Raw genomic sequence first — 12,641 nt, 5'->3', positions numbered from 1 at the left:
AGGATTAATCAACTTGATTGATAAGTTGTTTTTTATTTTTGCAATCTGTAAACAATAATTGGTAAACTGACTATAATTAATTTTGTAAAACTATTGCAATGCACGGGTTATAATTCATGGTTTGGACAACAACCCATAGCAACGCACGGGCATATTTACTAGTACTTCTCTATATCACCTACAGAAAAAAAAATTATCTTATAGCTACGATGTGTTGACCAATCCAACAGTGAGAGAATCGTGTTTCCGGTCAGGATTATGTTTTTCTCGGTGTACCAAACATATCGAGGGTTAGGATAGAATGGGATCAAAGAAGTCAGGGTATGAACTTCAGGGATTTCAAGATGAAAATTCATTTGCGTCGGCTTCTACAATTTCAAGGTTTATTTCACACTATACTCTCCACCCCACCAAAGCCGATCAAAAACTGAACACACACGCGCGCGCACACACACACGGAGGAACCCGCAAAGAAATTGTTAAGAATAGATTAAGTTAATTCTTAGATAGGTTACTTAGTCCTCAAGCAACCATGCACTTCCTTGACTCTCAAGAAAACTATGTAATAACTTGGCCCTTAAGTAACTTCAAGTTTACTTGACTCCCAAGCAACATGTGTACTTCCGCCCGGGTATAAATACCCCATTGCTATCATCAATAAAGACTAATGAATTATCTTTCATTCATCTCTCTTGTTCTTTACTTTTTTACTTCAAACACGTTATCAGCACTTCGCTCTACGTTGAGACCAAAAGGTCATCCAAGACGGCAGAACATCAGCATTGCTTGCCTACAGGATCAAGCACGTCGTTGTCATTATGGATGGATACAAATTGATCCATTGCTTCTTACCGGTCTTAGTGCTCCACCCCTTGACGCGGACGTACATGCATCAGCGACGATGAACTTGGATGACGCACGACGTGGCTGCTTGGTGTGACCTGCTGCTCGCGCAAAGGGGCGCCAAGCCGCGCAACGGATCTTGGACTCAGAGCGGCTTCTTTTGGCGTGATTGCGTGTACACAGACCTTCAAAATTCATCGCTCATGCACTCCGTTAGGACGTCCACAGCAAAGACGTCCATGCATCTGCATGCATGCGTCATAAAGGAAAATCGAACAAACGCTCATTTATTGTCTTCTTTTGATTAAGATCAGCACTCTAATGATTGAGTTTTCATGAATAGCCTTCACAAATCTCTTCATCGAATTGGACCGAGACATGAAGATGGAATCAACCTCCCAGTACATGGCGCGGTGATGCTCCTCAACAGCGGTGCTCGGCCAAGGACGACGTCCTCATGAAGCAGCGCACATCCCAAATCGATAAAAGGTGCAACAACATCCTTCCATCAGCGATACACATCGGCAGAGAAAAGGACGAACGAAAAGAAAGAAGGAACATGGGAATTGATATCCGCGATCAATGGATTGAAAATAAACCAAGAAACGAAATTACCCACATGGTATTTCTTCAATTCGTCGTTCATATATCTAAATTCCTTCGGACACGGAACTACGCGCTTGTTCAAATGGTGATGACGGTCCAAGCAGCCATGGCCTTCGACCTCGACACGGATGCGCTTCCACGCCCCATGGGCGGCTCCCACGGAACGACCAATGATGACGCGGTTCCCCTCCTGCACCGGCCGAGCGACACCCTCCGACCGGCGATACCTCCAGGCGAGGTCGCGAAGGCCATCGGCATCTTGCTTGCCATAAGCGGTGTGTCGTCGTTATGTAATTGGCAGCGATGACTGGGTGAATCCCTAGCCGCATATGAGCAGAAATTGGGGATTCTTATCCTCTTGGCTATTGTTTGATTAAGTCCTCAAACTTTATCTTCACTACGTATATAAGTCCCTGTAAATTATCACACAGCTCGAGGCTTATACTATTTTAACATTTATAACCCTCTGGTTATTATTTGTATTTTAGATCTTGGCTTCAGAAAATATATGTGGGAGAACCTCTGTTCATCCTAAATCACATACAAAATAATTACACACCATTTTGCCATGTGCAAAATTATATTTTCAAGACCTCATGTCTTCATATATTTACGTAAGTATGTAAATTAACTTTTACACGTATATGTATTACCGCAGTAATACTGTTGTAAAAGTATATTTTTTTCGTACATTCTTTGGAATTTTAAGACATCTCATGTGTCTCTACCACTCGCATTACATGCGATTCATGACAATAATTACATTTGCAAAAATGAAATTAATTTTCTTTGCAAATTTTGATGTAATTCAAATAAGAACTATAAGTATCATTCTTAATATGACTAGCCCAAAAATTATTTGTGAATCACAAGGTATTGCTGACATCTACTGCACAATTTTAAAGATTATCCATCACTACTATAAGGTCTACGTCTTGTCATTTTGATAAGATGACTACCTTCAATGTGCTCTTCCAAATATTAGATGTGACTACCTAAAGATATCATAAGGTAATATTGGCATCTACTGCAAATTTCGCAGACTATCCAGTATTACTGCAAGGTCTACATCATGTCACTTTGACAGATGATTACCTTCAAAGTGATTTCATACATTTAGCATAACATAAGGTAATAGAATTATGAACATCTAGTGAGAGAAGTCAAACTATGTTTTCTATTATGTGAGATCTACACCATATTGGTGATTATCTTCAAAGTGTTATCCTATATAAATTGAGGTCTACACATATGGCTATAAGGCATCAGCGGTACTAGAATTTGCTCCTGTGAAGCATTTATTGTTGTTGTTAACTAATATATTTTACTCTCATAGTAAATATTGTTCTTGCACACTTTGCTTGAATATGTAATAGGAAACTACAGAAATATTTGCATATACGTATGGTTATCTTCTATTACATTGAAAAAATAGATGACAGTGGAGCCTACGTCACTATTTCTAATTATAGTGTGAGCCATCCATCAAGATGGATCCCATAATTTATGGCAATGATTAAGTGTCTCAACATTTCGCAAGTTCCACATGACATCATGGTTATAGTTTCATAGTGACTGACCAGTGTTAAGCATGCAAGTCTATACGTTTTGACAGTGAATCTAAAGTCACACACTTCCTCAAGAATGTAGTCCAAAACATTAGCAATAATTTAATCGCATGTGTTATATTGAAGGATACGCCTAGGTTCACCAATGATCACCTTGGCCATGGTTGTTCTCAAACAAATTATTTTATCAATATATATTTCTTACTCATAGAAGTAGATTAAAATGAATGCAATAGCATTTTCATGTAACACATGGCTGGCATTTCTGAATGCTTTAAATTCATGTTAGGTGGGAGTATTTATCGTAAGATGATTCACGACATCAGTCATTATATCCACATGTGGCATTTGTGGCCACTATAACTTCACCTTCGGAATATGTGTCATGGCTATCCTCTTAATAACTAAGTATTTTCATATGTATTTCATGTGTCTACAAGTTCACTTAGTTCTCAAACTAAGTACATAATGGATGAATATATATTCACCTTGAATATTTCTCTTAAGAGAAACATGCTGCCATGAGCACATTTGGAATGATAACCCAATGTTTTTTTCAAGGCCTCAAGTCTATTGCAACTTACAATTTGGTAGTTATAAAATCAACTTTAAGTTGAGATTTTATGACCAGATATTTTTCGTATTTGAATCGGATTGAAAAGCCCATAATACACTTTACATCCTCTTATGATGGTATTACCATTCTCATGGTAAAGAAACATGTTATTTCTTAAAATTATCATATTCACCCAACGGGTGCTTCAAATATTTGCTAGCATTGAGAATACTATGCAAGTCAATGGTTACAAAATAGAACCATGAGGAATTCAAAGTAAAGTGGAGGCTAAAGACAACCAATGACATAATTACCTTTTAATTGGTAATTGATCATTTTCGAATGATCACAAAGACAACTCTCAAGTTTGTCAAATGTGTGGTTACATAAATATAATACATATGATTACCAAACCGTCAAACATATGGTCAAACCACACCATAAATTTATTAAGAAGGCAAATAAGTTCATTGGGATAGTTGAAAATTTGCAAACATACAACGAGGAAATATCCTCGTAACTCATTGTTTCCAAATCTTCATCAGAAGGAGAACCAAAAATATAGTGTAATAAAAGAATGATCAATTCCTTTATGCTTATGATATGTTTGCATAATTAATTTTTCAGTAATATGGGTGACGTCATGGAATATCCTAATTATTCCCAAAATAACATTAGCCTATACTTGTGCTACTACATGTAGTGTAATGTCCAATATCATATTTATTGGACATTATATTTGATAAATTTTGAATGTATGAATCAATTCATACTCAATATTGTTGCTCACACAATGATTTTCTAAGTATTAATAAATTAAATATTAAGCTTAATAGCCTTAGCCATCCTAGTTTGGGGATGATTAGAAAATTATTGACAATTCTATTGGTCACAACTTAACAAGTTGCAAAATTTCCCAAATCATCAGATTTTATGTGCACCACATGTGACATGGGGGAAATAAATTTAAGGAACTCTCACCTTACAATTCTAGATGAGCCAACTCATTCTTCCTTTAACACCTTCAGAAGATATGTGCATTACTCAACCATTGTGTGGTATTATATAGATACTTCATGGTACTCATGGAAACATTTATAAAATGATTTCCAGTGTGTCTCTTGTCACACAAATCATGAATGATATAACTAAATTAATTGCTCAAATTCTCAAATTAAGAGCAAGCTAGTTATCCTAAACAAGGGATAAATCCATTCGAATGGACAACTTTGTTGAACTCATTTCACAAGCAATGTCTGATTATACCTAATACTTTATGTACATACACATAATGGTTTACTTCAATATCTTATCAAAGATAGTGAAATTAATAATATGACCAAACTTATAGAATCGTAATTTACTAGCCTCATGCTAGACAAATACGACATTACACACCGTAAGTATGATCTAAATCATACCAACTGCATAGCATACTACTTTCCCCTTGTAGTAATTACGTGGAAATCAACAAAGTATTTCCTATCTACGATAATTCGGTTACATACCGATATCACCATTCCAGCATACATCAATGGGCTCTCACAGAAATTTAGGCAACTATGTGAGGAATAACAATTTATCCGTCAATCAAAATTATTCAGAGCCCGTATGCTGATTGCATCAGCAATAAGGACATTTCCAGCATTAGGGGGAGATTAGTACCACAAAGAATGCCGAGAAATAAATTAGACATGTTATTGACATTCAGTCCTTATATCCACGTACTCAAAGAATCTGAACAAGAAGTTTAGAATCACATATTTGCAACTCATTGCAAATCTGCCACATACATTTATTGATGACAAAGGTGACACTCAATTTTATATTCCTGCAGTAAAGTGTCAGAAAGAGTGGAGGTACCTGATAAACCACTCGTGTCCCCAAATGAGAGCAATCGGGGGAGAAATATGACCACACGAGATATAATCTCGCATAATTCCGCGGAAACAGAGGAAATCAAATCCTTAACCAGTAATTGTAATTCAACATCAAGTTGAAAGACACCTCACTGGATGGTCATCATCCAAAGGCCGACATAAATGTGCACAAATGTTTTGGTGTCGGGACATCGAAACACCTTGACTCCATCGTTGTAGGAAATCACAAGGAGTTAAAAGGAATAAATACATTTCCACAAATTTCATCGATTCCTCTAGAATCATATAACATAAGTCTACATTTGTCGACATATATTTCTTCTAAAAATTGCTAAAACCTTTTGGGCCCTGAACCAAAATCCATGGTAGAGTGCCTCTTGTACTCATATTGGTTCACGTAAAAGGAAGCAAGTAATGAAGAATAGCACTCGCCAATCAAAGAGTGGTATTTACCACAGTAATACCTACTCCTCATAATTATCTTTCATATGGAATACTAAAAACTTCTCATTCATAGACAAAGTCAATGAGGTGGTGAAAAAGCAAGGCTTGTAGCAAACGGGTTCATGCAGAGACCCAACATCCATTACGATGTAACATACCTTCTTGGTATGAGTTTAACTATGTTTCGATAATAAATACCGTTGGCAGTACAAATAATATTATCCATGCAGTTAACGGATGCAGTGACTACATACTCATATGAGTCACTCATTTCGGAAATCTATATTAAAGTCTCTGAAGGGCTTCATTTTCGAATCCAAAAACAAATCGCAACATGTATTGTGTAAAACTTCCTAAGTCACTCTATGACTAGAAATAGTCGTGAATCATATGGTACTACCGACTAGACGAGTTCCTTCTTCAGAGGCTTACTCAAAGGATGATTATTGTTCATGTGTTAATAAAGGAATCCCAAAATTTGATTCCCTTACATCACCTCAGTGTATATCAATGATTTCATCATCAATGTTTGTGCAAGACATAAACATACACAAAATCATCTCAAGATGGAAATTTTGGATTCAACCAAATTTAGCTTAAGCTTACAACTTGAGCATTCTCTCAAGAATACATATCAGTCTACATATATCCAAAACATATACGAAAAGTTCAGTGTGGATATATCATAACAACATAAGACATGTATGGTCATACTACCTTTGATAAGGTACATACCTAGGGTTGATAATGAAGTGACATAAAGACCTGAAGTTCTATATCTCACTAATGTCAAAGCACTCATATGATTGCAAACTATGTCAGGCCTGACACCATATTTGCTATGTTTGTTCAGAGTGCAACCCCCAACAAAAGTTACATGCTTGATATATGGAATATCATCTTATATCTTAAGCTCACAATAAATATTGGACAATTCCATCAGGAAATACAAGATATGACCATGATGTGATATGATGATATTGTCTCTTTATTTGATCCCAATGACGCCATATCAATGACTGAATTTGTTGGAATAGCCTCCATATGGAAGTCATCTAAATGGACTTTAATGGTTATTTCCACTTATCATTCTGACATAATTGCTTTATCTAAAAGCATTGCAAAATATGCATGGCTTGGCAGAATGATTAACCACACACAAAATCATGTGGTTGAGATTCATCAGAATCACGTAACTTGATTTATCAAGATACTTCCACTTGTGTTACTCAATACCTACAGGTTATATGAAGAGCAATACCATAAATCACATTGCTCCGAAACTACTTATCCTCATGGATTATAGAAAAGTGAGAAAATAATTTGCAAACAAAATCATGTGAAAATCCAACAGATTATACACAATCTTATGTTCATATCAATGAAGTTGGTATGAGACATCCTCCATATTTGCAAAGTTCAGGGGGAGTAATCTCCCAAACTATAACCTATTAACAATCATCAGATTGCATATATTGTACTATTTTCCCCTTGATGAGTTTTTCCCTAATGGTTTCTTATAAAAGATTTTTAACGAGACAATATAAACACAAATGTTTGTGTATGCCATATCATTTTCTCCTTATATTTTTCCCATGGGTTTTAAAGGAGTTTTCAATGGCATGTCAGATGCACTCTTTTCCCTTATGAGTTTTCTCCCGTAGTTTCTCATAATGGTTTTTAATGAGGCAATGTCTTATCAATGATCATATGTCATACTTTATATTTTCCCTACTCGGGTTTCTAAAGGAAGTACTCAAGACATATTAATTGTTCTCTAAACTCACCAATGAGTTTTCTCCTTCTTCAAAGGTTTTTCTCCTATGAGTTATCAAGAGACAATAATCATTATATGTTGCATCATTTTCTCCTTATTATTTTCCCACTGGGTTTAAGGGAGTTTTAGCAACATATCAGCACAATTCTTCTCATATTTTTCCCACAGGGTTTTTGAAGGAGACTTTCAAGAATATTCAAAGAATTTATCAAGATGATGCATATACTCAAGAAGAGGCGTTGTACAAGGGGAAGTGTTAAGAATAGATTAAGTTAATTCTTAGATAGGTTACTTAGTCCTCAAGCAACCATGCACTTCCTTAACTCTCAAGAAAACTATGTAATAACTTGGCCCTTAAGTAACTTCAAGTTTACTTGACTCCCAAGCAACATGTGTACTTCCGCCTGGGTATAAATACCCCATTGCTATCATCAATAAAGACTAATGAATTATCTTTCATTCATCTCTCTCATTTTTTACTTTTTACTTCAAACAGAAATAAGACTTCGTCGGTTTGGCCGGCCGTGCGCCTTGCGTGCTCGTAGTACATAACGTACCTGGGAGGGCGCGCGGCGAGGCAGGAATGGCGCCGGAGGCGTGGGAGAGCGCCACGATCACGACACGAGTGGCCGGAGAACTTGCGTTCACTAGTTAGCATGCACGTGCAATGCACGTCTAACCATGAGAAGAAAAATCCCTGTGTGTAAGCATAATTTTTTACATGTAATACATAGTTTGTGGATTCTGCAAAGAGAAAGTTAAGTACTTTCAAGGAATGAAGAGAATGGATTCTGGCATATACTACTGCTAATTAACAGGGTGAAGTATTATATTTGTTATCCGATTGCTATTGTAAAAGACTTGTCGAATGGAGCAAGGCCCCTAGTAACAAATATAGTTAATGCTAGTTGTTGCTATTCATAATGATTTTCTGCGGCTTCTGGTGAAGAAGGAAGTCAGTAAACCGGTGAAAATAAAAATAATAGGAGAGTGATGATTTTTGCATATAAAGTTTTTTTCATAGTAAACTCCGACACAAACTGCGGTCAAGAAATTCATCTCATTCATATTTGGTTAGCTTTGCAGACATGTAATTCATCTCATTCTAGTTTGGTTAGCTTTGCAGACATGTAGCCAATTCATGCACAAACGCTGGTGACGAGGAACATAGGAAATAAATAAATAAAAACATATCACCATATCATATATCATTCTAAAATTGCATTATGTAATTGAACTACAAGATTTGACCGTAGTAGGACTTTTCTCAAAATGATACATATGAGCCATCATCTCATCTCAGAAAACCTCGAAGCTTTTAAAAATTTATATCTAACCATAACAAATATGAGTTGAAAATTGTACTATTTGATTGAACTACAGGAACTGCGAGTAGTAGGATGCTACTGGATTTATAAAATCGACATGACACTCCCTCACAATTATGATGCTCCGTAGGCATAAACACCTTTTGCTTCTGTTTCGTATTTTATATCCCTTGGTTGAATGATGAACCTGCATATACCGCCTTTTAAGAGAGATGCTTGAAAATAAAGGAAACATGAAATCTTGAATATTGTCGCCGACACCATGACTCTCGTTGGTGAAGACGCCAATCTAGTTCTAGTATGAGTTCATAGTACATACTTTTCCCTATGATCCATACTCCACACTTTATTTAGGTATGGAGTGCTCCAGGTAACAGACAAAATAAAGAGTCCATACTCCACACTTCTACATCAGTTTTCCACAGGATTAACTGGAGCTTGTGCATGATTCTATTTAGACAAAGTAGCAAACCAAATAAAATGGATAAAACATGAGAAAATAAAATATACGCACAAGCTTGCACTTATTTACCGTATATTGAGGTGCTAGACATTACACTAAAAGTTGTCCAACAAAATACCATGAAAGGTTGCTCAAAATAAATAGTATGGCCTGATGGCATAATGTCACAAGAAACTATAGTAAGCCCTCCAGTTCGGTTTCTATGATTATATAATACTGAAATCAATAGGCAATATCATTTTATAGTTCTTTCAGAGTAATAAAATGGTGGTCTCGCTTCGGCAGCCAATCTAAATGCATGCGTCTCACTCAGAATTGCTACATGATCAAGTAATTTTGCAACAGCATTAGTTGTCCAGAACACAGGGAGCTCATGCCTATTATAAATTGAATTGGTAAGATGTAGAGCCGCTTACTTGCCAACACCTTCAAATCTAACATAAAAATACAGAATAGAATCTTCATGAAACAAATCTGCAGACAATACCGAAACAAGAGAAAATATGGAGTTTCTAGCAGACTCATCCATACCATAAATGGAGTTTTCCCTTTTTTTTGTCATAACTGTTAGATGTTGAAAGGATTAAGTCATTGTTAAGGCCTTTAGGGCATTTAAATTTGGTCTCAATTAAGAAGATTAGTCCAAAATGATGCACCATGAGTATTCCCCATCAATTTCAAGTACTCTTGAATTCGTTGAGACCAAAAAGTATTATAGCACGGTATGGATTGGATTCTATTTTCAATTTGAAGTTAAACTGTAATGAGCATATATGCAAAGCAAGTTCACACAGATGATCAAAAAGTCAAAAATTATTTGCGAAACTGTTACGTACTAAGGTCAAATTCCTTGCTTGTTGTTCTGACAAAGGTGGGGGTGACTGATGAGCAGCACGAGGGAGACGGACAGACAAAGCCAGGTTGGGCACTATGCACCATAGGAGAGGCGGGCGGGCGGGGGCTTACACCTAGTGGCAAACGGGCCGGCGGGTGTAATGTGGCAAGCGGTAGGAGCCACTTAAAAATATTGTTTTACAAACTACAATCTTTACCTAATAATAAAGAGGCTATTAATTCTGTCGAAAAACCCGTCGCACCAGTTTTACATAAAAACCCTCCAGTTTTCTGGGAATCAACCCGCAGTCCAAATCGAACCGGTATGGAGGGGAAGAAAATAGCCATGATCTGCCTCGACCAAGCGGCGCTCCGCCCCGCTCACCACCTGCCGCGCCTCACGAGCCGTCGGTTGCCTCTTGCCTCACCGTCCAGCCCCGCCCCGCCCACCTCTTGCCATGCCCCGCGCGCCGCCGACCGCCTCCTGCCCGCCCTGTTAAGCGGCCTTGCGGTGGCCCGGTCGGCAAGTACCTGGCGGATCTCACCGGATTCGGTTGAAAATGGTGCTCAGGGGATGGATCTGGAAGGAAGGAGGCCGAAGCTTGGAGCACGACGAGTGGAAGGCGACCTGCTTCCTCTGCATCAAGGCTCTCTCCTCCCGAGCGAGCATGGCCGCTGGTGCTTCCTCTGCAGGGCGTGGCAAGAGGTGTGCGGGGCGGGGCGGGGCGGGGCTGGTGAGGCAAGATGCGGCCGACGGCTCGTGGGGCGCGGCAGGTGGTGGGCGGGGTGGAGCGCCGCTAGGTCGAGGCAGACCATGGCTATTTTCTTCCCCTCCATACCGGTTCGAATTGGATTGCGGCTTGATTCCCAGAAAACAGGAGGGTTTTTATGCAAAACTGTCACGTGTGATGTTTTATCAATTTTCCTAGTAATAACTAATCGACATATACAAAAGCAATTCATATGGACTCGACATAGAACTCTGTTATGTATGTTTCTAAGTAAAGAGGTAACAAACAATCTAGTGAAATGAAATTCTAATTGAAATCTCACTATTTTCTTAGTATGATTTTGAAGGACAATGCTAACACGCTCCGACACATACATATATTATTAGTTGAAAGAATTTTCTTCTTCCCTTCACTCCCAAGATATTAGTGGGTGAACAGAAGACTGACACTGAGTCCTCATCAGACACTCTAAGCTCAAGCGGCACAAATTCATCAGTAAAACGCCACCGGCACAGATCGAGAAGCGTGTGCTCACCAGATAGTTGTCCAGGACGACCTTGGAACCCTTTTCCATGAGGACTTGATGGACGACACGGAGGCGCGGATGCGGTTGTCGTCAGTGATGTTCTGGACGTCGTCCGACAGAACATTCAGATAGGCATGCCGAAACGTCTTCTTCCCCCTGAGGTCTTTATCACCCAGGGTGGCCATGCTCCTCTTGGTCGCCATTTCCTCCTCGGCCCGGAGGAGGTGGGCGAAGGTGCCGTGGGCCGCTATGGCTGGGCCAGGAGGAGATGCCGGTGGAGGAGGGCGAAGGTGTCGCGGGCCGCTGCGGCTGGGCGAGGAGGCGACGCCGGTGGAGGCTGTCCGGAGGTGAGGGCAGACGAGCCGCGGGCTGCTGCAGCTGGGGCACGAGGAGGCGTGCACCAGCCGCGAGCAGTGTGCGGGGCGAGCGGGCGGCGTCGGAGGGGAGAGCGAGGTGCGGGGCGAGCGGGCGGCACGGGAGGGGAGAGCGAGGTGCGGGGCGAGCAGGCGGGGCACGCGGGGTGCGGGGCAAGCGGGGCGAGCGGACGGCACGGGCGGGCGGGGCGAGTATGTGGGGCGAGGGGGTGGCGACCAGCGCGGGCGACTGTATGGGGCGAGGGGGTGGCGACTAGCGCGGGCGACTGTATGGGGCGAGCGAGAGGATGCTTGCGGGGCTGTGCAGGTCGCCAGTTAGGAAGACGACGTGCGAGGTGTGGTGCGAGGGAGGATTAACGTCAACGAGAACTTCGTTAGTTTCGTTAACGACGTTTTTAGACCTTTGATACTGTAATCAAACGGTCCAGATTGTAAGTTGGATCTGCCTCTTCGTACCTTTTATAGTACACATACAGATTAAGAAGCACATGGAGGGTTGCGAGCTGTGCGGTGGGACACAGGTGCACGTACAAGAGTGAGTGCCTTTTGTTTTCAAAACGGATGTGCGTTGTTTTTCTTAGGCCCGACACATTTGTTGCGGCCCATAGTGGATACGTTTTGTTTCCAACCGATGATGAGTTTTTTTTTTGGCTTTTTTAGGAATCTTTCTCTTTGAGGAATTTGAATTCATTTTTTTAAATGAGGGTTCGT

General features: G+C 39.8%; 1 protein-coding gene across 1 annotated transcript; it reads right to left on the bottom strand.

Moving 5' to 3' along the window:
* Positions 1-8,853: 8,853 nt before the first annotated feature.
* Positions 8,854-12,420, bottom strand: LOC123405773 (vegetative cell wall protein gp1-like). Its single transcript, XM_045099334.1, has 3 exons — positions 12,405-12,420; positions 11,566-12,196; positions 8,854-9,189 (listed from the first exon to the last, which is right to left on the bottom strand). The coding sequence occupies exons 1-3, from the start codon at positions 12,418-12,420 to the stop codon at positions 9,117-9,119; spliced, it is 720 nt and encodes a 239-aa protein (XP_044955269.1). The 3' UTR covers positions 8,854-9,116.
* Between the last annotated feature and the right edge of the window lie 221 nt (positions 12,421-12,641).

The sequence above is a fragment of the Hordeum vulgare genome, chromosome 6H (genome assembly GCF_904849725.1).
Source record: "Hordeum vulgare subsp. vulgare chromosome 6H, MorexV3_pseudomolecules_assembly, whole genome shotgun sequence".
In the NCBI taxonomy this organism is placed as follows: Eukaryota; Viridiplantae; Streptophyta; class Magnoliopsida; order Poales; family Poaceae; genus Hordeum; species Hordeum vulgare.
The sequence above is the reverse complement of the archived record's forward strand: the minus strand, read 5'-3'. Positions and strand labels throughout refer to the sequence as shown.

Excerpts from the sequence above, each read along its gene's own strand:
- LOC123405773 (XM_045099334.1), bottom strand. Across the intron at positions 9,190-11,565 it reads TCGTCCTGGACAACTATCTG|GTTCATCATTCAACCAAGGG; the intron begins GTGAGCACACGC and ends CGGTATATGCAG.